The sequence below is a fragment of the Colletes gigas genome, unplaced genomic scaffold (assembly GCF_013123115.1).
Source record: "Colletes gigas isolate AHSC1104 unplaced genomic scaffold, ASM1312311v1 Colletes_gigas_Sc00022, whole genome shotgun sequence".
NCBI lineage: Eukaryota > Metazoa > Arthropoda > Insecta > Hymenoptera > Colletidae > Colletes > Colletes gigas.
Genome location: NW_025106651.1, coordinates 1,247,757 through 1,273,280, shown reverse-complemented (window position 1 = coordinate 1,273,280; position 25,524 = coordinate 1,247,757). Strand labels below are relative to the sequence as shown.

General features: G+C 38.1%; 2 protein-coding genes across 4 annotated transcripts; one reads left to right on the top strand and one right to left on the bottom strand.

The window, feature by feature from the left end:
* The first annotated feature begins 8,169 nt into the window (after positions 1-8,169).
* Positions 8,170-17,231, top strand: LOC122401199 (acetylcholine receptor subunit alpha-L1). 2 transcript variants are annotated; one of them, XM_043403180.1, is made up of 9 exons: positions 8,170-8,382; positions 8,941-9,167; positions 9,261-9,305; positions 9,374-9,483; positions 10,147-10,327; positions 10,622-11,315; positions 11,595-11,803; positions 11,881-12,122; positions 12,192-17,231. In XM_043403180.1, exons 2-8 carry the CDS (start codon positions 8,988-8,990, stop codon positions 12,085-12,087), a joined length of 1,626 nt encoding a protein of 541 aa, XP_043259115.1. In that variant the 5' UTR covers positions 8,170-8,382; positions 8,941-8,987; the 3' UTR covers positions 12,088-12,122; positions 12,192-17,231. The 2 variants fall into 2 exon arrangements, with proteins under 2 accessions (XP_043259115.1, XP_043259114.1); XM_043403179.1 differs by having other exon boundaries at positions 10,622-11,390; positions 11,881-12,061.
* Positions 15,842-25,117, bottom strand: LOC122401200 (lipopolysaccharide-induced tumor necrosis factor-alpha factor homolog). Of its 2 annotated transcripts, XR_006259426.1 has the most exons (5): positions 24,880-25,117; positions 22,789-22,956; positions 21,756-22,017; positions 17,530-19,460; positions 15,842-15,852 (listed from the first exon to the last, which is right to left on the bottom strand). XR_006259426.1 is itself a non-coding variant. In XM_043403181.1 (4 exons), the coding sequence occupies exons 2-4, from the start codon at positions 22,949-22,951 to the stop codon at positions 19,358-19,360; spliced, it is 528 nt and encodes a 175-aa protein (XP_043259116.1). In that variant the 5' UTR covers positions 22,952-22,956; positions 24,880-25,117; the 3' UTR covers positions 17,317-19,357. The 2 variants fall into 2 exon arrangements, 1 of the variants encoding a protein (XP_043259116.1); XM_043403181.1 differs by lacking the exon at positions 15,842-15,852 and having other exon boundaries at positions 17,317-19,460.
* Between the last annotated feature and the right edge of the window lie 407 nt (positions 25,118-25,524).

Below are 25,524 nucleotides of genomic sequence, written 5' to 3'. Positions count from 1 at the left end.
AACAAGTTCTGGTCTGTCCTTGAAAGCTCAAGGATAGCACGCGCGTAGATTGTCTTCGAATCTATCTATAAATTCTATAAATTCGAGAGCGATGTACAGTTTACAACCAAGAGATGTTGGACTAGATTCGGTGATCCGAGACCGTGTGTAACTTCTGTGCACACGTGTAGAAAGAGCTGTAAGAGGAAACAGGGAGGAAACGCGAGCGGGGTGAAGCGGGCGATCGGTTCGCCGCGAAGTCGTATCTCCCGTTCCGCATGAGCCAGTGGATGGGAAAACGAATACCCTCGAAATTGGAAGGAAGTAACGTTTCTCGATCGACGATGCCGCCGGAAGCTACCCTCCTCTGCGCTACCCTCGTTCGGTATTCGGTTACGCGGAGGCGCGTCGTCGTGCCGCATCAGTTCCTAAGATTGCGGTTAAAGGTGAGGCCTAGAGCGGGTCTGCTGGCGTCGTGAAACTGCAGCGAGCACGATACGTACAATAAAGTCTGAAACGACTGGCTCACGTTATAGGGACGTCTTAGAAAATGGCAACAACAGTTGGCTCGCTTCGACCGCGTTGCATACTCTAGCTCGTACGAATACGGGTTCCTCGAGGATCTCAGGGCTCCGTTATCCGCCGCGATGGGAATAATACGCGGCTGGACGTTCATGGAAATTTATGTCGGTTTTTCTCCGCCCCAAAACCTGAAGGGAAAGAGATACGCGTATCGCGCAACGGATATAAGCATATTCGTCCCGAGTCGTTTAATCTTTATTCTCAGATACACGGGTGTACCCGTACGAACGTTGTATTCTGACCATGCATGCACGGAGAGGTCAAATATCAGTTACTAAGAAAACATGCTCTGTTACAAGCTTCTCATCAAGAGAATTTATTGCGTCGCAATCTTGAGACGGATGAGGGATTCGTTTCCACTCGAGACGATCATTCTCGAACCACAGTTAATCCTTTGCTTTACAATACCGAGACAGACTAGTGACCTATATTGTTAGGTAATGCCTTCACCCACCATTAGCCGCGATACTCGTGAAATCGTCGTTGCCTCAGATTGCCTTTTGCACGCACGAGGTATAGAATAAACGTTGCGAGCAATGCTTTTTCCCTTGTATCTCATTACGACTCTTACGATCCAATTAATTGCATTGTTGTACCTGGAAACTGCTACAACGATTTTGCACATTTTCAAGTAATAGAAAATAATTTGTCCAGAATGATGTGAAAAAATTTTTTTTCGCTGGAAAATTTAGGCACCTAACCCTTGCCGATTTTTCTTAAAAATTCGTTATTGATTTTTTAGTAACTTTGTTTGTCGCTGTACGGAAATGTTGTCCAATACTTTTCTGTAGGTACCAATGAGTTCTAGTTCAGAACAAAATTTCATTGAAATATATTCACTATTGTAGGAGTTATGGCCGTTTGAAAATTGGACCATTTTTAATGGGTTTTTCTCATTTTACGGGGTTCAAGGAACAACTTTTTTAATATTGTTAGAATTTCTACATATTCTCCACCAAAATACGCGTTGTTTGCCTTTTTAAACATTAAAATTCTTCAATCCGTTCAGAAGTTATGATGTTTTAAACTTACGCATGAAATTTCAGGGAAACATATCAATGTACGGTCAGACATTATATTTTCGCTAATAAATTTTTTTCTTGAAATTGCGTGGGATTTCGGGGGTATGTCTATTCACCAAAAATGATTATAATTGACTCCTGCAACCAACAATAATTTTTTTAGAACAATATGGAATTGTTTAATTTTGTTGACAAATTTGTCCATCTACTCGAATTTTTTTCTCGAAAATACGTAGGAATTCGGAGTATGTCTATTGACCAAAAATGATTGTAATTGACCCCTGCAACTGAAAATAATTTTTTCAGAACGATTTGAAAAAATTTTTTTTCATCGAAAAATTTCTGCACCTCCTCTTGTCGATTTTTCTTAAAAATTCGTTTATCATTTTTAATAAATTTACTTGACATCCTAGAGAAATTTTGTCCAATACTTTTTTGTAGGTACCCATGAGCTCTAGTTCAGAAAATAATTTCGTTGAAATATATTCACTATTGCAACAGTTATAACCGTTTGAAAATTGGACCATTTTTATGGGGTCTTTCCCATTTTACGGGGTCAAGGAACAACTTTTTTAATATTGTTAGAATTTCTACATATTCTCCACCAAAATATGCGTTGTTTGCCTTTTTAAACATTAAAATTCTTCAATCCGTTCAGAAGTTATGGTGTTTTAAAGATTCGCATGAAAATTCGGGCAAACATTTCTGGCCAGAAATTACATTTTCGGTAAGGAATTTTTTTCTTAAAACTGAGCAGGAATTCGGGGATATGTCTATTGGCCAAAAATGATTATAATTGACCCCTGCAACCAAAAATAATTTTTTCATAATGATTTGAAATTTTGTAATTTAATTTTTTAATAACTTAAACTCTAGAATGTCTCACTAAAATTTTTCCCAAGAGTGGCCGAACACCCTGTATACAGAGTGTTCCGTACTTGAGTAGTGTGTTCTAGAAGTAAAACTAAGACTAAAATGTTATATAACAAAAACTCCATAAATGCTTTGTTAAGAAATTATAAGAAAAATGTGAACTGTAAAACTCGGTTGAAATTCAGAAATGGACCTATGAGTTTTGTTAAGGCCCCGAGGCCCTAAGCTGCGACCCAACGCTGTTCGAATACTCTAGGACTAAGATCTGCGACGAAACAGTCGACGTGGGTAGCGAACGGTATAAATCCTTCGTTATCAAGTTCGCCAAGACGAACTTTTCGCCGAGGAGCGATCGTGTATTCTTTTCCAGCGGCCGCGTAGCAGAATTCCAAAGGGAATTAACCCGGCGAACGAACGTCGCAAATTGGAACGATGCTGAGAAGGTCCACGGCGGGCGGAGCGAGGCTGAAAATTACAAGAACGAACGTCGTTTCTTGAGCAATGCGGGCTAACAATTCCAGCGACGAAGCAGCAACTGGTTCAAACTAACTTTCCGCGCGAGGCAGGGACGGCGGGGGAATTAAAAGTGTTATCGTAACGTTAACGCGGACTACTGGGTGTAGAATGATCAGCCGTGCATGAGGCGTGACGACGGTGCACCTTCTGAGCGGCGCTCGTGTATGCATACTGGGTGTCCCGAACGGGGTCGCCATAATTTACAGAGCGCGCACAAACACTCGTTTAAACACGCCTTGACCATTATCTCGGGGTTTCAGCGCAACGACGAAACCAGAAAGGTGGAGAAAGCGAAAGGGTGCAAGAAGGAGGAGAGAGAGAAGAGGAACCACGGGACGGCCGACTGTTCACAGTACGACGGGAGGATCCAACTAGGAACTATAATGGGATTTCAGCTTATCTCGCGACCCTGGGAGTTCCCGTGCTCGAGCACGCGAGAACAAGCAGGGCGGAGGGCAAGAAACATAAGGGGTGTTCGATGCGTGAGACCACATTAATTACCGCTACGTCCCAAGAACCAACCACTTTCGAGGTATACTCCGATCCTACACCCTTCGACTACCCCTTGCTTTCCGGGAATATATTCACAATGCGCCTGTTACTCCTCCTCGTTGCTCTTCTTCCTCCACCCACGCCATTCCTCCTCCCCTCTATTTCCTCCTTCTTCCGTGCACACCCCTATAAAATTCGTCTTCGTTCCACCGGCAACACGCTTTGCTCTTCCGGCAGAAATTTCAAACGCGCTTCCACGCTCAAGAAACACCGCTCGAAACGAAATTCCAGAAGCACTTTCCGATTAATAATTCAAGCGATGGCGTAGATATACGCGACGGCTCCCTTTGACCCGTTTTTATCTGTAATACCCCGGCCTGAACGCAGTCTCGAAACAAAACCGATCGTTCTCGTTGCAAACTTTGAATACGTTTTCACGACGCTCGTGCAATTAACAAAATCGACAGAGAGAATTCGAACGAGTCGTTAAAGAAACATGACGGTATAGTTGCGATCGCGACTTAAATCAAGATAAAACGCAAACTATTTGAGATATTTCGCCATTGGCAGTTCTCGCCTGAAAACCATCATCGCAGAATATTCTTATTCTATCCTATAACAGTTGTACTAAAGTACGAGGCATAAAGCGTAAAATATTTTGCAGCGCCTTCAGCTATGGTCCCCCTCCCCTTTCCGGACACGTGTACACAAATAGAGCGAGCTTTTAACCAGATGTATATTTCACGGGGAAACAGTACCGCGGTGAACTGTTTTTCAAGGAGTACTTATTAGTCTTGTCGCGAGTTTTTCGCCACGACAAATATCTCGAACAATCCAAAAAATTTTAATAACCACCCTTGACGCGACCAGCCACAAATTTTTGTGAGCGTTACTTTTAATTTACTTGATAAATTTAAACGTTGAAATCGAGGAAACGCGATAGAAATCCAAAAAGGTTTAGAAGTTTGTAACAAAGGTGACCTCCCTCGACACAAAATCGTAGCAATTCCAAGTAAGACAGAAGATCAAAGCAGTTCTACGCGCACAGCTCTACAAACTTTCCCAGCTGCTAGGAAACACTATATCAATAAATGTTAAAATTCCTATTCTTCGACGATACAACGCCAACTTTTGCCACCCTTTGACAGTCTACGGGTGAAATCCCCATCGGGCGCGGGCCACTCCCTCGAGGATCTTTTTTAAGTCGCCCCGGCTATAGGTGCGCATAGAATGTACGGTCGGTGGCCTTAAATCGTCCTCGGTTTTCTTCTCTTTTACTTGCGCCCGGGCGAATACCATGCCGCTGAACGAAAAATATAACCTCGTAAATTTCGCCATGGTTTACTGGCCCGGGATCTTGGCATTAACACTTCGAGTAGCTAAGCAAGGGTGGAGAACGAGGCAGAAAGAGCGCCGGGGAGGCGCAGAGAGGAGACCTGCATTTCAATGCACCTTGGTGCAGAACATATTCCTCGACACAGCCAGATGCACCCCTCCCTCCTACGCCCCTGCACGTGCAGCGTGCCTCTGTGAGCTTGCACGATACGATCGTGAGGGCGAGTACACTGTCGTGCACACACACGTAAGCACGCGCGGCTTCCAGAGGGAAGCTACTCTTTCGCGCTGGAAAGTGGCACTGCGGCCTTCCTCCAGGGGCTTCGTGACGAAGAAACCCGGAAAAACAGACGCGTTTATCATCGAGCTCCGCGAGCGCATCGGGATGAGCCCAGCCGGGGAGATATAAGCCCAAGAAAACGGCTAGCATGTAAGGATAAAGTGCTCTAATGTACGGACGTGTAACGGCTCGTTTCCGTCGCCGAGAAAAATGGTATTGGTCCGTGGACGGTGCTGGCTGTGTTAACGAATTCCCGTAAATATGCGAACATGAACGCGTGCAAACGCTCGGTGCGTATAAAAGCTGTATCCTTCCAAGGAGAACCCACTTCGGGGGATGAAAGTAGCATGGAAGTAGAATTGAAAATGTATAGTGCTTATTCGAATATTTAGAGCATAATAATTCGCAACACTTGAACGTATTTGAACGGTTCTTCTTCGGGGACTTAGAATATATAGATTTTCTTTGAGTTACATGAGAAAAAAAATTCAAATTTTATTAGGAAGAATGTCTGATCATACGCTTCTAGTAGATACCCATGCATTCGTAGAATTTTTAGCCTAACCTTCTCCAAATGTGGTGTAAAATTATTGTGGTCCAATAAATTTGTATATACATTAGCAAAATTTGTTAAAATATTTCCCTTTCGTTAATTGTTGATCACCTGACGCTGCAATCACAGTATGTTTTATCTACTCACTATCCATTCCATTTAGTAGGTGTGTGTCTTTTATAGTCTGTTAGCGTACGTATCGAAAAATGCAAGACAAATAGTATTTCAATCGTGTCCACCAATATTTCTGTTTGATCAAACTACAAATTAGTATATGAATACTTTATCGGGCATAAAATTATTTATACTGCAGAATTAATTCTCGTCGAGCGAGCGCGATTCTCTTGCCCCATTTTCTAAATACCGGTTAAAAAGCTTATGGTTCTCTGCGATGAAACATCGAATATTTTGGCGACACTATAATTTTCGTAGACGGGAGATCTCGTTAATATTTGACAATAAAAAAAAGAAATACTTGATGGCAACTTATAATACGCCTCAACTATACACGTACACCCCTATGAAGAGAAGAGGGCAGTTACCCCTATCCTCTGAGCACGAAAGTGGTTCCCCAACGCGTTTAGTAGTGCTTCGCAACGACGAAACCCGGAAAAATAATCCCGTTTATCATCACGCGCGGAGTCTAACGACCTACAGCACGGAATTACCCTAAAAATAAACATTTGGAACTAATTGGATAAGTGACGCTGAAATTGGATGGTGAGTGTTAATTGAATTTAAACCTAATTTCTGAATAAGGATCCAAGATACCAAATAGATTACTCTGTTCAACCTTCTTCAACGTTAATATCGGTTAATTATCATTTGGTCAATATTAAAGTGTCAGTAATTCTGAAAATTCGTCAATAAAAAGGATAAATGAATTATTTATGAAATAATTTTAAAATCAACAATTTTGAAAACATATTCAAGTTTCAACAAGATCCTACGTGTTACGCTAAGAGGATTCTTAGTCGGGAATTACGTTTTATGCGATCAATGCTTACTCAGCAGCCAATTTTAATTTCAGTGAAAACGACCCCCTACGTATAGAGGTGATTAAATTAAAATGTAATTACGCGAAAACATTTTCATACCGCTGCAGATCGCTTCTGTATTTAAAACCCTGTTTCCTTCGAATCGAATCATTTAATCCTTCCTAAGAATTGATAATATTTTAAATCTGAATTATTACTTCGTAGAAAATAGTTATTACAATCTAATATACCCTTCCAATGATTTTAGTATTGAAAAATTTGAATTAATTTAGTTTACAAGCAACGATATTTTTCTTTCGAGTCCTGATTTTCGAAATAACTGACATTGAAAATTCATCAGATATGCACACGATTGAAGTGTGACTTATCTAACGTATCCGTACATTATTCGATACTTCCACTTGCATTGGGTAATTATATATTACCATGAAAATGAACCATCATTGAAAATATACAATTATTGATGACTGTCTACTTTGACTAACATGACTAACGAATGTGTATTTTGATGTTTTCAGTTTACATTCACTAGTGAAAGTGCACGTTCATTGTTGATCGTTAATTAATGCTTAATTGGATTATTCATTCACGTATATATTCAGCGTAACAATTACCAATTATAATTTCAATATCGCGACACGTATCAATTAAAATAGTGAATATTTATGGAGCCAATTCAGACCGTTAAGATAAAAAATTAATTCTGAATTGATTTTTATTGAAAAGTGATGCAGTGAGGTAAACGTGTAAAAACAATGACGCTTTGTGTTCACCGAGATTGTAAAGAGAAATATTCCACAATATTGACAATCGAAAGCTAAACAGACCAATCACAATATCCTCTTCTACCCCTACAATATAGAATGGATCCTAGTAGAAAACATACAACAAAACTTCCAGCGATCAATTTCTAACGACTACTCATTAGAAGTAAATAAACGATTTTAACCAAGAATTATATCTTCTGTAAAATTTTCATGCAAATTATTTTTATATTCTAATTTATAATTCATCTAACATCAGCTTTCTTTATATTTGTAGTCCTCGTAGTTAAAAATATGTTCGTAAACTTTATTTCAAAACGTCAACGTACAAATCGGTGTAGAACTGTCTAAAGAATGAGGATCTCGGACAGTTCTATGAGATTTTAACGAGAACATCGCGATTTTCTTAACGGTTATTGGCACGAGGGGTAACGATTGATGATATTAATTTCTTATCCGATTTATTTGTCGATTGAGCCGGCTGAACAGGGTGAGAACAGTCGAGAAAGGCGCGCGGGGTGTAAAAAATTGAGCTCGGTCCAGGACTGAGGGCAACCCGCTGGAAAGGGCGTAGGAGCCATCGAAGAGGTAGAGAGTTCGCGAGGAATCGTCTTCTTCCATCGTCGGTGTACTACGAACAGAGCCTGCGCCATAAAGGCCCGTTCACAAAGCGCATACACTCACGGCTGGCTCGGTGCATGCGCAATACTGTATTGATCCCGCAGAATCTGAGATGCACGTAACATCATCCAGTGGTCCATTGGCCGTACACAATGTCATTTCTGTTCTGCGCTCTCCCGGCGTTTCGCGAGCGAGACGAGACGCGCGAGTAATGCGAGTCGACGCATCGATTCCTCGTCGCGTTCACGATCGGTCGACGTGCCGCCGAGCCTCGAACGGATCGCGATAGATTATGCTATCCCTGGGAGAACACAGGATCAGATCCATTAGGACGCGTGCACCAAGCCCGAAGAGAACCAAATCGCAAGTACGTAATAATTCTTCCACTCGGTTGTAAACATTAGTGCGTAGCGAACCGTGCGTGCTTCGAACAACATCTCTAGTCTCGCGAGGGGGTGGAAAATTGAAAACAATTACGATCACCCGGGGAGCATCGTTAAAAATCACAATTCGCGCGAAACAAGACGTCCAAAATGCAAGCAATCGATTGGACGCTCAGTGGGAATACATTAAAATTTCATCGCGGGTTGGAAACGATGCAATCGGTTGCATTACGCCGGGGCAGAAAATTTACAGACAGCCGAACCGCGCTCGGAGAATCTCGAGTACGCGTAGCCTCGACCGGGGACTCAGCCCTCCGAGCACACGCGGGAGAAACTAAATTTAATAACCACTCGTTTCGATCAAATATTAATATAGACTGGCGGCAGTTAACGCAACAGGTTCGTAATTCCGCGACTAGCAGCAGCTTGCGGTGTTTAGTTAAAGCGTTGCGGCGCATACACAGAATCTAGTTTATACTCCAACGAGCTACGCTCAAAGTATCGCGATCAATCGTAATCGTTCACTTTTTTGCAAAGAACAGGATGCGCCGAACGGACTCGTGAATAACTAGACTAAGTTCGCCCAGAAATGATACTGCAAGTGATCGTGTTGATCCTCTCGGCGGGGATATGCCACGGTAATCCCGACGCAAAAAGACTGTACGACGACCTGTTGTCGAATTACAATCGACTGATTCGTCCCGTTTCCAACAACACGGACACCGTCATTGTTAAACTAGGACTTCGTCTTTCTCAACTCATAGATCTAGTATGTTTTTTTTTCTTTTAAACGCTCTACGTAATCAAAAAATAAATTGTTTATTGGGATGCGACAGTAACGAAGCAACGTGAACGTTTTCAGAATTTGAAGGATCAAATCCTCACGACGAACGTTTGGCTGGAACACGTAAGTCTTGAGTAGATTAGGTATCTTCTCTCGAGTACGATGACTTAACGATTACGAACTTTGCACAGGAATGGCAGGATCATAAGTTTCAGTGGGACCCAGCTGAATACGGAGGTGTCACTGAACTGTATGTGCCTAGCGAGCACATATGGCTTCCCGACATTGTCCTTTACAACAAGTAAGTGACCCCGACGCGAACAGCGATTTCACACTTTGCGTTTCATCGATCGTTGTCCCCGAAATGTTTGCGACGGTGAATGGAAAGTATCGTGCAATTAAAATCTGAACTCGTCTTCTTCCATGCTCAGAAATTGATATCTATTAATAACTCGAGAATAGTACGGACTTCCATCTGGTTTTCAGAGTAACATTTAACGTTTTATTCGTGTCGACGTGACAGCCTAAGTGGAAGGCACTCCTCAGGATAAATTCGTATCGTATTTTAAAAATACTTTAAGATATATTGCAAAAATATACCTTTTGCAATTATGTATACAACTGTGTACAAAGTGTTTACTCACAAATGCATCAATATTTTAGGAGGTGACTCTACATACCAAAATAAAACAAACATCAAGAATAACAAAATTGCGTTTAAGGTTTTGTTAGAGAAAATAAAGAAAAAGTGTATTTAACTTCAAGATTTATTTAAAATATTTTATAAGGAATATTCTTCATATATATATCCTGAAAAGAGCCTTCAAGTTAGATCGAGACATCGTCGAATCGAATGTAACGTTAAATACTCTTCTGATAATCAAAAAATCTATACTATTTCAGAGTTATTGATAATTGTGGAATTAAAATTGTCGAACTACTGACAATGTTATTCCATTTTCAGTGCCGACGGAGAATACGGAGTGACTACAATGACAAAAGCAATTCTGCATTACACCGGAAAAGTTCTTTGGACACCTCCAGCGATTTTCAAGTCGTCCTGCGAAATAGACGTTAGATACTTCCCCTTCGATCAACAAACCTGCTTCATGAAATTCGGCTCGTGGACCTACGACGGTTTTCAGGTAGAAACAATATATCTTTCCAAACATTTCCAGTTCGTAGATCCATTATCCTATCAAAACTACTGTTTATACTATGTTTCTAACCTCGATTATTGCAAAAATCAAGATTGAAAGTTGAAGGGATGAAATCCAATCCACTCCCACAAATTTATTATTTGACCCTCCTCAAAAATAGTTTACGCAATCAAACGCTAGTTTACAAATGAATCTGATATTTTGATTCGACATTCGCGGATAAAATTTACCGAACTTGTTCTCTGGTCTCAACTGAAAATTTTTAATTATTGTACTCAGATCGACTTGAAGCATATTAATCAAAACATGGGAGACAAAGTGGAGGTTGGCATCGATCTCCGCGAGTACTACCCCAGCGTAGAGTGGGACATACTGGGTGTACCGGCGGAACAACACAAGAAATTCTACCCCTGTTGCGTGGAGCCCTATCCCGACATTTTCTTCAACATCACGTTACGCCGCAAAACATTGTTCTACACGGTGAACCTGATTGTACCGTGCGTGAGCATCTCGTACTTATCGGTGCTGGCTTTTTACCTGCCCGCCGACTCCGGCGAGAAGATTGCTCTTTGCATTAACATCCTGCTGTCGCAGACGATGTTTTTCCTCCTAATATCCGAAATCATACCATCTACGTCGCTGGCGTTGCCATTACTGGGCATGTACTTGCTATTTACGATGGCACTGGTCGGTGTGTCCGTAGTAGTAACGATTATCATACTAAACGTACACTATCGGAAACCGAGCACCCATAAAATGGCGCCGTGGGTCAGAAAGATCTTCATAAGAAAATTACCAAAGCTGCTGTTCATGAGGGTACCTGATGATCTTCTGAACGATCTCGCCGCGCACAAGATACACGGAAGAGGCAAATCCGGCAAAAAGAACAAATTCAATGCAGCCGTTACAGCCGCTATGCAATCTTTCCCGATAGTGTCTTCGCCGGACTCTGCTCGGCATCAGCGGATCGGCGGTATGTATTTACGATCAAATTCTCATTTACGGCCGTCTTACGAGCATCATGCGATAGATCGATCGAGATCTCGTGGTGGGCTTTGCGTAGAGGACGATAGAAAATATTGCTATTTTTCAGATCGTTATCCTTGTGCTCTTGGTAAGTGTACGCTTTCCGAAAACTTCGATATCAATGCACGATTAGTATTCACAGATTAGATGGATGTTGGCACGTTAAGTGGATGCTGTCCTCCAAATAGAAGATTTGACAAAAAATGTAAGAATTAATTGTTTCCAGGATGCAACGGCTTGCATACAACGACCGCGCATAACAGATTCTTGGGTGGCATAGGCGGTTACAACGGACTGCCCACAGTGTTGTCCGGTTTAGATGAATCCTTGAGCGACGTCACTCCGAAAAAGAAGTATCCTTTCGAGCTCGAGAAAGCTTTGCACAACGTGATGTTCATTCAGCACCACATACAGCGGCAAGACGAATTCAATGCCGTAAGTATCGTCGTCTTGAACGATAATAGTTTACTGAACCATTTTGAGATTTCCAATTAACCGTCGTTGTACTACAGGAGGATCAAGACTGGGGTTTCGTGGCGATGGTCCTGGACCGACTTTTCCTCTGGATCTTCTCAATAGCGTCCATTGTCGGCACTTTGACCATTCTTGGCGAGGCTCCGGCACTTTATGACGACACCAAACCCATCGACATGGAGTACTCTTCTGTCGCTCAACAGCAATTTCTCCCTCATGGTGACTTGTTAGAAACTCTTGTGTAGAACAGTTAGTGAAAGTAAGGGACGAGGAAACCGAGGTACTGATTCGTCGTCTTCTTCTACTTAGCCGTTATTTTTGTTTCTGAACTTTATATTATTCTTTATAGAGAGAAATGCAGACCCTTGAAGTGTATCAACACCTCCGGCTTCTTCGTCTTTTTGTCACACGACGTATACAATGCTCGATAACGTCTCGTAATTTAAAAAAAAAAAAACAAAATACACATATATTTCATTTGTACTTATCACTATAGTATGTGCACACGACGAACAAAGTGCTCTTGAATAACGTTAAATCTGTTATCGTACCGTTAATGAGAACGTTGCAATATTAATTGTAGATGTTTTGTAACGTCGATTAACGTAGCAGACACGAACGGGATTTAATTGGCCCGTCGTAGTCTAACCGTGTGTAGCGAAACTCATCCTCTGCTCGAGTAAACATCTTCCCGAAGAGCAATCGAGAATATTGTTATGTAGTGTACGGAATTTTTCAACTATTAAAATATAAACCAAACTTTTTCAATACGAACGAAATATATACTCGGATCTGTTCGATATCTTGTATGTCTATAAAAATAAAATAAACGACAATTACGAAGCACTTTATTGTTGATCCATGATTTTTCGACTTCTCTTCGATAATTTGTCAATATCGAAATAGCAATAACATTTTGTGCCCCTGTATAAAAAGTAATCACCTATATTGCAATTTCGTCACACTTCCATCACGATGTAATACGATGAACTATGAAATATACCATTGTATACATATGTACCTATCATCTCGTAAAATTCAGCCTCCATTTATACAGACCTGAACGCACTTTAAAACGAAGGTATAGTTTATTATGTCCAACACGTAGAAGAAAAATATTATACATGTAATGCACATACGAACGTATAATGCCTACGTTATACGCGCAACGACAACACAAAATTAGTAAAAACCGATTTAAACAAATTCCATACTAAAATCTTATAATATAAACCTCGACTGAAAGTATATATATAATATACATATGTAAGGTACACAAATGCATGTCTTTGACGTGTGAATGGTTGAACAACACATGATTCGTTACAACTAAAAATGTTTCGCCGAATATATTAATATTAATAAAGGTTTAAAACATATCCACAAGACCATTTTTCTTTGTTCAGATCCTCTTTACATAATTGACTTTTTACGAGTCTTTACTTTCTAATTAGTATAAATAAATTAAACGGAATATCGTTATCGTTCGAGACACGAAAACAAAAACATGCAAGGTCCATATATATTTCGCACAAAAATATCATCTTTTACGAGACAATTTACGGCATTACAATATGCAGGGGTACGTTCCACCGAAAGTCCACGGAAGCACCAATAAACGTGCGCGTCCTCGTGCACCAAGTCTCGTGGAAAGAAAACAGAATTCCTACGTTACGTAGACTCAAACAATTCAATCTTTGCGAGCGACTAATCGCTCTTCCGTGTTACAAAAATAAAAATACGCGAACACTGTTGCAAACAGGAAGTGGTGCAGCTTTCATTCTGTACACGCTCTCTTGGTTCATCCTTCTCTTTATCGTCCTTCCTAAACGGAAATTTACCGGAAGAAACACGGAAACGACTTCTGGGGCTCTTTAACGCGTTCAGTGTCCCTTGACCCGTGCCCGTGTCAACCTAACTTTGAATCATAATAGATCTTTCTAGGGTTAATATACCGTAGATACTAAAGGGTACACTTAGTTCAAGCCGCATCTATGATAATATGGACAAAATCATTTAAACCGAATGTACCCCTCAGAGGCATTATTCTCAGCTGCCAATGATACATTGTCAGCGTCGAAATGTTCAGATAGAGCTACACAGTACCTGGTCACTATGCGTCGTCGCTAGTATCTCTTCTAATGACACTGACAACAATGTCCGCCACTCTTTACACACGCAATTATAGCAGAATCAACGAAAGAATACATCCTTTCGTTCCCTATATATGTGATACTGTATTCGAACATCAAACAATTCCATGGTCGTTATTCATAGCATCCAAATTCTCATTAATACTGCTACTATTATTACTATCGCTTGTAAATATTAATCAACTCGATACCCAAGGTTCATTTTGTCGAGATCAAGTCGATTCTTTCGTTGACTGCATTATAAATGCATACACTCACACGTGACGCTACAACCCAGAAACGATCATTCGATTATTCAACGCGTTGACTGTCACATTAAATTTGCGCGAGAGAACCACCAGGTCACGGTTTTCTAAAAGCAGCACGCGTATTTACTTGAAACGATCGACTACATTCGGTCATACTACTCGCGACCGACGTCTTCGAGCCCAAAAGCACGCAAATGCAAAATGACTTAATGTCGGATTATGTTTCGATAAGTCTAGAGTCTATTACATCTGTAATACTTTATTACTTTTATACAGTACTTGTATAAATATTTAGTGACTCCGCTTCTGATTGGGTAAGTAAAACCGTAACCCAGCAATGGGTGATGTGACAGTCAACGTGTCGAAAGGTTCTCGATAATTCGTACTTATCATTTTTATTATTATAATTATATTAGCCCTACCTCACACTCTGGAAAAAATAGGGACTAACGTCACGATACGATACGAGCATAACCCATATTCGGATGACGTTGCTCCCCGTGGAAGTCAAGTGTCACCCATATTCGAGTAATATGGCAGTCAACGTGTTAGGCCTGTTTTAGACGGCATCGTCAACATAAAATCTCTCCCACACTCGTGTGAAAACAGTAAACTCGCGAATCTCGCACAACTCTACTGCAATTAGTCGTACGATTCCATCTAAAACAGACCCTAAGGCTACACAAAATGGAGGGCTTATCTCCAACATCCGCGTCATACCACACCATAACCCAAACCTGATTGTCACGACGAAGTTCCATTTACAGTCGCTAGTAAAATATAGTACATCTTCCAACGGAAGACATTTACATGGAATGGCAAACTAAACGCTAGAAGGAAAACGTGTGTCTACGTTGAAATCATACAACGGTAACTGTGGCCCAAACACCAATCCCTAGCTACTGAGCATAGTGTCTAAGAGCCCTTACTAAAGCTAAATTTCGCGCGAATCAACCAGAAACGCAAACGATCACGTTTCTGTATCCTTCGTATTTCAGGAAAATCAATTGTTCCAAAGAGAGATGACAGATATAAACCTCGTCGCAACAGGTCTCTTTCCTTTCTTTCAGGATAAAATCTTCCTAAGACTACGAAATACGATAAATGCATGTGAGAACACTGCTCTTCTTAAATTCAACGCTTGAATGTATCTTTATAATACCATCTCATTCTATTTGCAAAACGTACGCACGCACACCGAGAGACAAACAGACACACGGACACACTCGCACACGATCATCTAATTCGAATCAAATATGGAATCAATAAACGTCGTAACCATCACTCATTATACAATATTGCCTCTTTTCTTACACTCGTATCGGAACAGTCAAATTTCATGACGATTGCTCGAGTTGAAGGAACATAAACAGTGTAATATCCCTAACGCAGATTGGTGAAAGAAGCGAGGCAATACTGTATGTTGTATCATGAGTATCATCACGCAAGGAATAAACGTCATATACAATCGTACCTCGTATTTACGTCTAATTGGTTCCTGAGTAGCGGACGTAAGTAAAAACAACGATTTGACGTATGTCAAAGGTAAGTGTATAGATCTACTCATATATAGCGTATGTATATTCATAAACGAAAACTTATATAGTATCTCACAAACTCTGTCCATTTAAATATCATTAAAATTGTTGATGATATCAAAAAATCTTCGAGGCAAAAATTAAATGACTTTGAGGGGTAATCTATTACAATTATCTATTCTATTATAATTATTTCTTTAGTAAATAATTCGTGATCCATGAATTGAATCACACTTGTGATATTTGGAAGTAGCATCATTATTTCCGCTCCTGTATCAATATCTAATAATAATAATATTTTATATTGTACATATTGAGAATCAGACAATATTTAACTTGTAGTCAGACAGAAATTGAACACGTCGGATACGAATGTACAAAATAAAACAAACGCCGATCGTGTTGTTATTAACAACTAGATTTATCGGGAAACCCCCGATGGCAAGGACGTAAGTCGAGGTACGACTGTAACAGTGTTTCTCATACCATTTCATAAAGATGTCTTTTAACACCATGACGGCCAATCTCATATCCGTGCAAATCCACGACTTCGGATCATCATTTAGAGCAAGCCCAGTAGTATAATCCACTCTCGTATTTATTTTGATTTGTAGAACGCGGAATCGACCAGCCCTTAAATTCGCGCTCAAATTTATGATAGGAAAAAACCAGCTAAGCAAAGACGCGGAAAGGAGAGACTTGTGGCAGGGCAAAAATTTACTCGCAAGATATCCTTCTCTTTTATGTTACAAAATTTTTTAATTTTCATCGGATAGAAGATAAAACACCCTTTAAAACGAATTTTGTTCCAAGTCGATACCGTAGTTAGTTCTAGAGAAAACAACTATTTAAGTAAAGGTGCTGGCTAGTAATTACGCAAACATCCTGTATTTAAACTCATTTTCAATTAAATAAACAATTTATAATGCAACAAAAGGAATTGCTGAAACTTCATTGCGTATGTAGTGTCAAAGTAAATGTCAAAATAAACTTGGAAGACAGCATAAATTATAGTAGGTGATATGATCATTAGATAGAGGATAAAAAGCCCTTTAAAACGAGCGTTCGAACAAGTCGATAGCTTTATTAATTCCGGAGATATAGCGATTTTAGTTTCAAGTCGATGCGGTGGCTGGTTTCGGAGATATGTATAAGGATTCGGAGTTTGTTTACGTTTCACTGTTGCACTCGCGAGTTCATTGATCAGTGCATAGTAAATTCTTGGAAATACTACGCCGAAACTAGGTCACGACAGTCACGTACGCGGGGTAGGTCAGCACCACGCACGTGCAACAAGGAGGTCCAACCCTGATAGACGAATACAGAGATAGTTGAATTAAAAAAATTACCATTTACATAAATTACGATATCTCCGAAACGGAAAGTAGGATCGACAAAAACCAAAAACCATTTTAAAGGGGAGGCTTTGCCGCTTCTAACAATGCCTCAATAATTAATAAAACATTCATAGTTTCGGAACTGCACGCGTCTAAAATTTAACTGTTTTTAATACGCGTTATTAGACTGTTCTAAGACAGTGGAAACTGAAGATTCTCTCCTTTCGTCTTTGCTATACATATATTTTCTATTTACATCGGAAGTTAACCAGAATTTGGTACCAAATTTTGTCCAGTTCAAATATAAATCAACCGGTCAGATGGCCGGTCGTGATAGGCAAGACAGACTACATATTTTTCTTAGAAAACAAACAATAAGAATAGAAGTGAATATTGTACAATTCATTGTACGCATACTATAAGAAATTCTAAACAAAATTTTGAAACTGGCCATTTGACCGGTCGCGGTAGGTTTAGTGTTAAAGAAAATTACGAATTTCCACCAATGACCAGGCAATCAGGAAAAACCTAACGTCTTCTTTAATACCAAACAACGAAGAAACGTCCACTTGATTCTAGTCCGCCACCAGCATCAATGCTCAAATCTCACATCACCGCGCTAGAATTTCGTCACTTTCTCGTCGATCACACAGCATCGTGTATATATCTCTAGCATTAGTTCCGTGTAAATAAATATCTAAAGGCAACTCAATCCCTCACAAAACCCTCTTGTACTCCATCCGGAATATTAGTTTGTTTCCGGAAGACGCGAGCCCGACGTTGAATGACAATTATATTCATCAAATATCGCAACACGGTTCACACATTAACCCTTAGACGACCATTACAGACCGCATCCTCATTGCTTGGCTAGTAATTCACTGATTTAATTGGAATTAATATTTGCCATTTTTGGTATTCCTCTATTCCTAGGGTCCAAACTAAGATAATGTAAACTACCAAACACGTAACCCACTAGAGTAAAGATAATTAATCTTGAAGCATTATGCTGTGTACTTTGTGAGATGCTTTAACTACATTTTAAACCACAGTGGATAAGAATAATTAAATCTATTTGTTAATTAAAGTATTGAAAAGTATAATAAGTCAACAGTATTCCTGGTTCATCAGAACCAAAAGAAAAAATAATCAAATGAGCAACTTATCATTGATGTCAATCTATAATTTGTGCGAAATGTTTGTAAAGAACATTAAAAAATGATGTTCTCGAGCTGGTTGCGTGTAATAAATAACACTTTATATAACTCGTAAATTTCAATCTCAGTACTCTTTTCATCTTTTCAATATTTTTATATTATTGTCTATATTAATTGTTTTATGTAATAATCAACGCTTTAAGAGAACATTTATATACTAAATTTGATAAAGAAGTCACCCTACGTAGAAGTAGCAATTTTCTACGAAATAAAATACGAAGACCCGGATAAAAATGAAATAATTTTTAGGCCTTTAATAAACTAAGTAAATAATGTTTTCAATTACTAATTTCTAGAAACACGTTAAAAAATTTTTATCCCAAACTGTTTTTTAATATTATATTGTCTAGTAAGTAATATTGATTAATCATCTGGCCAGTAAACATATTGATGTGAGTATTTACCAAAAAGACTCTTCTTTTATTAATGCCCCCAAAGGCGCTCTTAATAAATAAATTGCGTGATCGACTAAGGGTTAAATTGTAAATTCGTTCTATTTATTGCGTTGATTTATCTTTCTAGTTAGACTGCCCCGAGTTTGTCAGTCTTCGAAAGTGTTTTGACTCTTGCGAGTTCCGTGCCAAATTTTGTGCAGGTACAGTTCTCAATTTCATGTAAATACAAAATTCCAAAGCGCATTCTAGCAAAACTATCTAACAATACCGAGGATTACACATATACGCTGATTCGGTTTCAAATACGAGTGGCGATACCGACTGAAAAACAAAATAACGACAAACGGATACGGATAATGGTGACGATAACGTGGCAAGACATTCCGGAAAATTTATTATCCAGCAATGATATCTAAATAACCAACGAGCAGTTTGGAAATCTTGGCCAACGAAAATGGACGGCGCCGGGCGTAGACCTTTGTCCTCCAAAAACGCACGACCATCAGTGTTAACTTAATACGCGACAAGCAAGGAAATATCGGATACTCTCAATAACGTTACAACACTGTGCCTGATTACATAAAAGACCATAAACAATATACAAACAACCTGAGTGCCGGAATTGATTCAACCCTTCCACGTACCGATGTAACATTTACAATTCGGGCAAAAGTGGTTGACGCTCATGAAGCTGCTCATGCAATACGGTAGACACGAGCAAAGGCAACACCTGAAATTAAAACGCCATTGGTCAGTAAAATCTCTTCGTTGAAACTAATAACGTACCACGCACAAACACAGAGCGACATTCTTGGAAGCCAGGGAAACAACACAGAATCTTGTCAAAGTTGCTTGAACTATTTGTTATAGTTGGATCAGAATCAACTGGTCGCTCAAGGCCACTGAACAGGTATTCTTACTATGCCAAATTTTCAAATTTAATAGAAATCGCTCTCTTTGGAAAAGAGAAAGCACTTGGGTCAGAGTTTTATAGATGAAAATTATTTGTTACGTTTTCTTCAATTAATTCAAAATTAATATGCATATAAATGATATTTTCGCCGTGTATTGTGTTACAAATATGCAAAGTTTATCTTTCAGAGGGCCACATCGTCGTGGAGTGATCGCAAAATGTGTCTCTGACCTGCCTTACAGTTGGGGAAGTGGCCTTGAATGGTCAATTGAGTTTCATCCGACTATAACGGACATAGGTATTATGATCAGCCATGCTTTGAGAGAAATTGGGTCAGAGCGGAACAAGGACTGGAAGAAATCAATAAACGCATAAAGAATAAACCAATATGCAACCCTAGGGAGGAATTAGGTGTTTGACCTCAGTGAAGCTCTATATTAAATAATTACGGGTCAAAAACATTTAAACTGCTTCACAGTTATCTAATGAATCATCAACCCAAAATGGTGAACATATCACTAAACTACATTACACAAGGTATGTGTCTACTAATTTCTATTCTGAAATAATTATACCTTTGTAGGAAAATAAATGATACACTATTTCCACACCCTTCGTAAAATATAATTCATTATTTAATTCCACGCAAAGAATTAGCAGTTTTACGTCCTTTATTTACGATGTGACGATAAAAAATTACACGGAGAACGAAATTGTATTATGATCGTGGACATTTATAACTTACTACGTGACAGTAAAATGACGAAGAACTAATGAATAATAAGTAAGACCACAAACCTGATGTGCATTGTCATTCAAACGCATGCATCGATTTTTCTTCTTGTACCCACATTTGTTTCATTGAAAATGTTATTCTCGCATATTAAGAAGACATTATTTATATATAAAATAAAATTGCATATTGTAAATATTCTTGAGAAAAACAACGAAATTTTACAAATTGCTATTTCTTTAAGAAACACGACAGTTGTAGACATTATCACATTTTATAAATATGTCTCACTTAACGAACTAATCTACTTGTTTTGACTTCGATACTGTTGCGTAGACAAATGACGTCAACCTTTTCTTTATCAAGATACAATTTACACCAATAAACATTCATTTCTTTGAAGAAATTTGCGGAGAAAGATAACAGATTTCTCTGGGATAAAAAGGATTTTAACTACTCTATTCACAAAGGATTAAGTAATGTCTACTTAATAAGCAAGAGTAATGTTTTACTTATTTTAAAGATCAAAAAATAATTCAAACTTTTAAACATACACTGTAGATTAATATAGTGAACAAGCAACATAAAATTTCAACAAAAATAAAAACAGAAATTCGACACATAATTTCGTTAACTCCTTCGCTCATATTTCGCTTTTTATGATCAATATTTTACTGTTATACACAAGCACACCGAATTATTTCAAACTGTTTAACATTGAATTCAAGTTCCTACTGTTGCACGTTTGGCAGACACGTGTTGTGCTAAATTTAACAAATTGCGAGCAAACGATTGAAACTACTGCATAAAAATTTCGGAAACGCATTAACATTTTCATAGAAATGATGAATGCTAATGTAGTGAATTATAGAAATTTATTAAAAGCAATAAAAACTAATTGCTACACTGATTGCTGCGTGCGATGTATTGCTACATCGTACGATATAGAACAAAATTATTCTTCTTTGAATATGCATAAATGCATTTTACACTCTATGCAAAAACTTGAGGTATGTTTTTACAGTCTGTGCATGCAATCCAACCTCCGTTCTGACACAGATCTTCTTGTTACAGGTTTCGCCTCATTTTTTTCGAGTTTGCAAATGTACTTTCGAAGGCAAACCGTAGTTTGATTTTAAATACTCTCTAAGAAGGTAGATGATAGTTTTAAAAAATTTGACACATAAAAAAATGCGAAGTAATGTTTTCTACTGTTTTCAAAGGTATGAAATTTAATATGTAACATTTAACATGAGCGAAAGAGTTAACAGAAAAGGGCCCATTCCTGTGATAATCAAGGTAAGCGGATGCGGATTAAAATGGAAATAAATCGAAAGCACAGGATTAAGCAAATGTTAAAAGAATGAAATTATATTCACCCAAGTAAGCAGAGAATAATGCAGCAGATGTGGGCGGTCGGCTGATGGTCCGATATCGTGGAAGTTTTAATGCTGGCGCGACACGTCGGACACGTCATTTTTATAGAGTTCGGGCTCAGCGCGTAAGTCATAGGCTGCTGTATGATCCGAACTTCCGTTGTCCGCGGGAAGTTTGGATTTGCATTATGCTGCGTCTGTTGTTGTGCCGGTGGCTCGCCGGGCCCTGAATAATTCGGCGGAAACGTCGCCGTGGGCACAGAAACTGAAATTTCAAGTAAACAGATTCGCTCGAGCATACCTTAAAGAAACAGTATTTCTTTTTTCTCGGATCAAAAATAGATTATATTTATGGTTACTTTCTTAAGAAATTACGAGAAAATGTATTAATCTGTAATTTTTACTCGTACACTTGTTTATCTTCAAAGAACGATTACATGAAAAATGTATTGATACTTAAAAAGTCATAATATATAATATAATAAATCATAATTAATTATGTCAAATGAAATTAAATACATTACTTATATGGCAAAGATAAAAAAAAGTGATTTGGTTTTATTTTGGTTCTTGAGCAGTACAGATATCCATTTAATAAAGGAGATAAATTAATATGATATCTAACACACTTTTTATCTAAAGAAATCCAGAGTTGTGCAACTTGTTCGAACATTGCAATTAATTTCCGCAAGGGTCAAATGACACACTGATACATCGATATCAGTAAACATTGCTTTGTATTTTTTATATATCAATATCAGTGCATAGTTTGACCCAAGAATTTAGCTGCAATGCTCGCAAAACTATGAAATTTCTGAAAGAACGGGGCTCACACCCGAAGCCTCGAATCGTGAAAACCTCAAATATCATGTATATGTATATCATATTAATCATATCTCCTAAGAGGATCTTCTAAATAGGCCTAAACATATAATATTAAAATAAACGAATGGTGCTCCAAACTTTTGAGCGTTACTGTTTACAAATAAGAACGTGCCTAGTTAAGAATTAAAAACAATGTAAAAACCATACTTACAGGGAAACGGCATTGCAGATGGTCCTACTGGATATGGTGGAATATTTGGTTGAGGTGGTGGGCTTGCTATATTTCCTACAGCTTCTTCATACGATGGTGGAGCTGTGGGCTGGGGTATTGTAGGTTGCGAGCTCCCGCTCGCGAATCCTATATTTTTTTCCATGTTTCCTAACAAAACATTTGAAGAAAATATATACATAACTTTTAATAAACACTATATATATATTACGTTTCATATAACAAGTAGGAAATTAGCAAGTATTGCAAAAAGATATTCAAATCGATCGTAAGTATATCTAACTTGAGTCCACAGCGTCAATTATTAGGTCGGCTCGATGTTCGCGGATGCACACGCGTTCGAACACAAAACGCCACGGGCAAATGGACGCGAAAGTGTTCGTGTGCGAATAGAAAGTTGTACGAATGTTAAGTAACAGAGACGAATGATGTGCGTTAGTTAACAAACAGCTAGGAAGTTTGGAGAATGGAATGTATTCGTCTGTACATTGTTCCATCGTACTGTTACGGACCCAATTCCTGATCACATGAGAGCGACTGCCGTGTCTTTTTTTTAACGTGAAAATAAAAAAATTAACCAAATACAACAAAATTGTTTAATATTAGGTAAATCTGTAATTTTAATCGAGAACTTTACCATTGTTTTCTATTGAACAATCATATTCAAATAAACTGTAATATTAAAAAAAATTGTATTCCTGAATACCCTGCGAATAGAACATTGATACTCAATGAGTTAAATTGTGACCTTGTTTCAAATACGGATTGCATTGCTTGAACGTGTCAATGGATCTCGATAAGCACAACGATATAAGTAATGTCGATTTAATCTACACGTGCATGAACTGCACCAAGTCTCAACTTTTAACAATATCACGTCTTACGTAATGTTCGTTACAACGAATCGAGTGAACCGATAATAATACAGTCAGAACAATGACGTCGACTGCCAAATGAATTGTTTTTATGTGCAAAGTTTCCAATTGAACGATACTAACTCAAAAGTAAATAATAAATTAGGAAAAATGAATTACAACTGGTGAGACGAAATTTTTCGTACAAGCCTTCAACCATAATCAAAACTGATCGCTCCGAAGTACATAGTTAATAAATTCCCAACATGACTCACACATGAGAAAGCGGCTTTGAGCGATCGGTATACAAATTTTAATCCGACTATAACAACTCGTATCACCACATGACGCGAATTCAAATTCCGCGAAGAGTACTTTAAAATTTCGACTTCGATTTATTAAAAAATAAAATATTAATTGTCCCGAACGTTAATTTGGCAATCGTTATTTTAAAATCTGAATATCATTGTTACAATGATATTACAAAACGTAATTGTTTGCGATTAACCATAAATTTTATTATGACAACGAATTTTATTAAACGAATTTCATTAAATGAAAGACTCATCAACATATAATAAATATGGAACACGTAGACCAACTTTGACGATCGCAGAAGGTTTTCTGAGGAGAAATAACGTGTAACAGGAACAAGGAAAAAAGATCAACATAACGTCATACTAATGAAAAAAGGAAACAGAATACTCTTACTGTACGATATTCGTGTATGTCTCCTGAGAAAAATATTTCGTTTATTATGCAAGATTTTTATAAGCATTACGTATATTTATAAGGAATATTACATACAAATTTGTAATATGTTAAACAAATATTAAAAACTATTTCAAAATAGGAAAATATATTGAGATTGATGAGCAACTCTATTGAACGCTAATCGACCTACAAACGTATCTTTACAAGAAATATTTGTTTTCTTTTACGATTGAAGTGTTTGCCCAGTAAACTACTTATATAATCACTCATTTTAAGAGCTAGACCACGGAGAAAAACCTATTTAATTGTTTTTTAAGTACGTCGTAAAAAATATGATATGACGTAAAAATTTGCGCGTCAATGTAACTCGTTTCCAGAATTGTGACTAGGCTACTTTAATAAAAATTTTAAATGTACTCCAATCATATTATTATACTTATTAGAAATAACGAACACATATTTTTGAAAATAAAATTACAGAAACACAATCCATCAAAACACTTACCTCACTTGTGATACTGTGAATTCGGGATGAAGTAGACTTCTCCAGGAAAATAGAGGTTATAATTGAAAACCACGAGATGCTAACGAGTAATATTCGTCGTGAGAATATTGTTACACATAACTCATCGTACGATAGTCGATTACTTTATAACATCATGTTATGATTTCGATAACACGTATTTAAAGTAGAAACAAAGAAAAACACAAGACACCAATAACGTTCGTGTTATCACGGATAAAACTATTAACGACTCTTACACTGCTACCAACACCATAGTATTCCAGAAGCAAACTGAACAAAATGGCGCCAAGTTTACAGAACAAATGAGACATCTATATTTTCGAAATAACTTTGTTTGAAATATCATTTCAATGTGTATTATTTTACACTAATTACTTTGAAAAAACAGCAGATATCAACTCTGTTCGATTCTGAACTCTGAACGACTTGTCTACAAATTCTTATAATTAAGTCTCTAGGTAGATTCTGATTATGAAACTAGGGTTTCTTCCGAAGTTCATAGTAATGATGAAAATAGTGAAATCCTTTGACACAAAATTGTAGAGGAAGTAATTCTCTTACTTCCTTCCACATTTTATTTTCAAAACTACCTCTAATATCTGTACACAGTAAATTTTTCTCGTA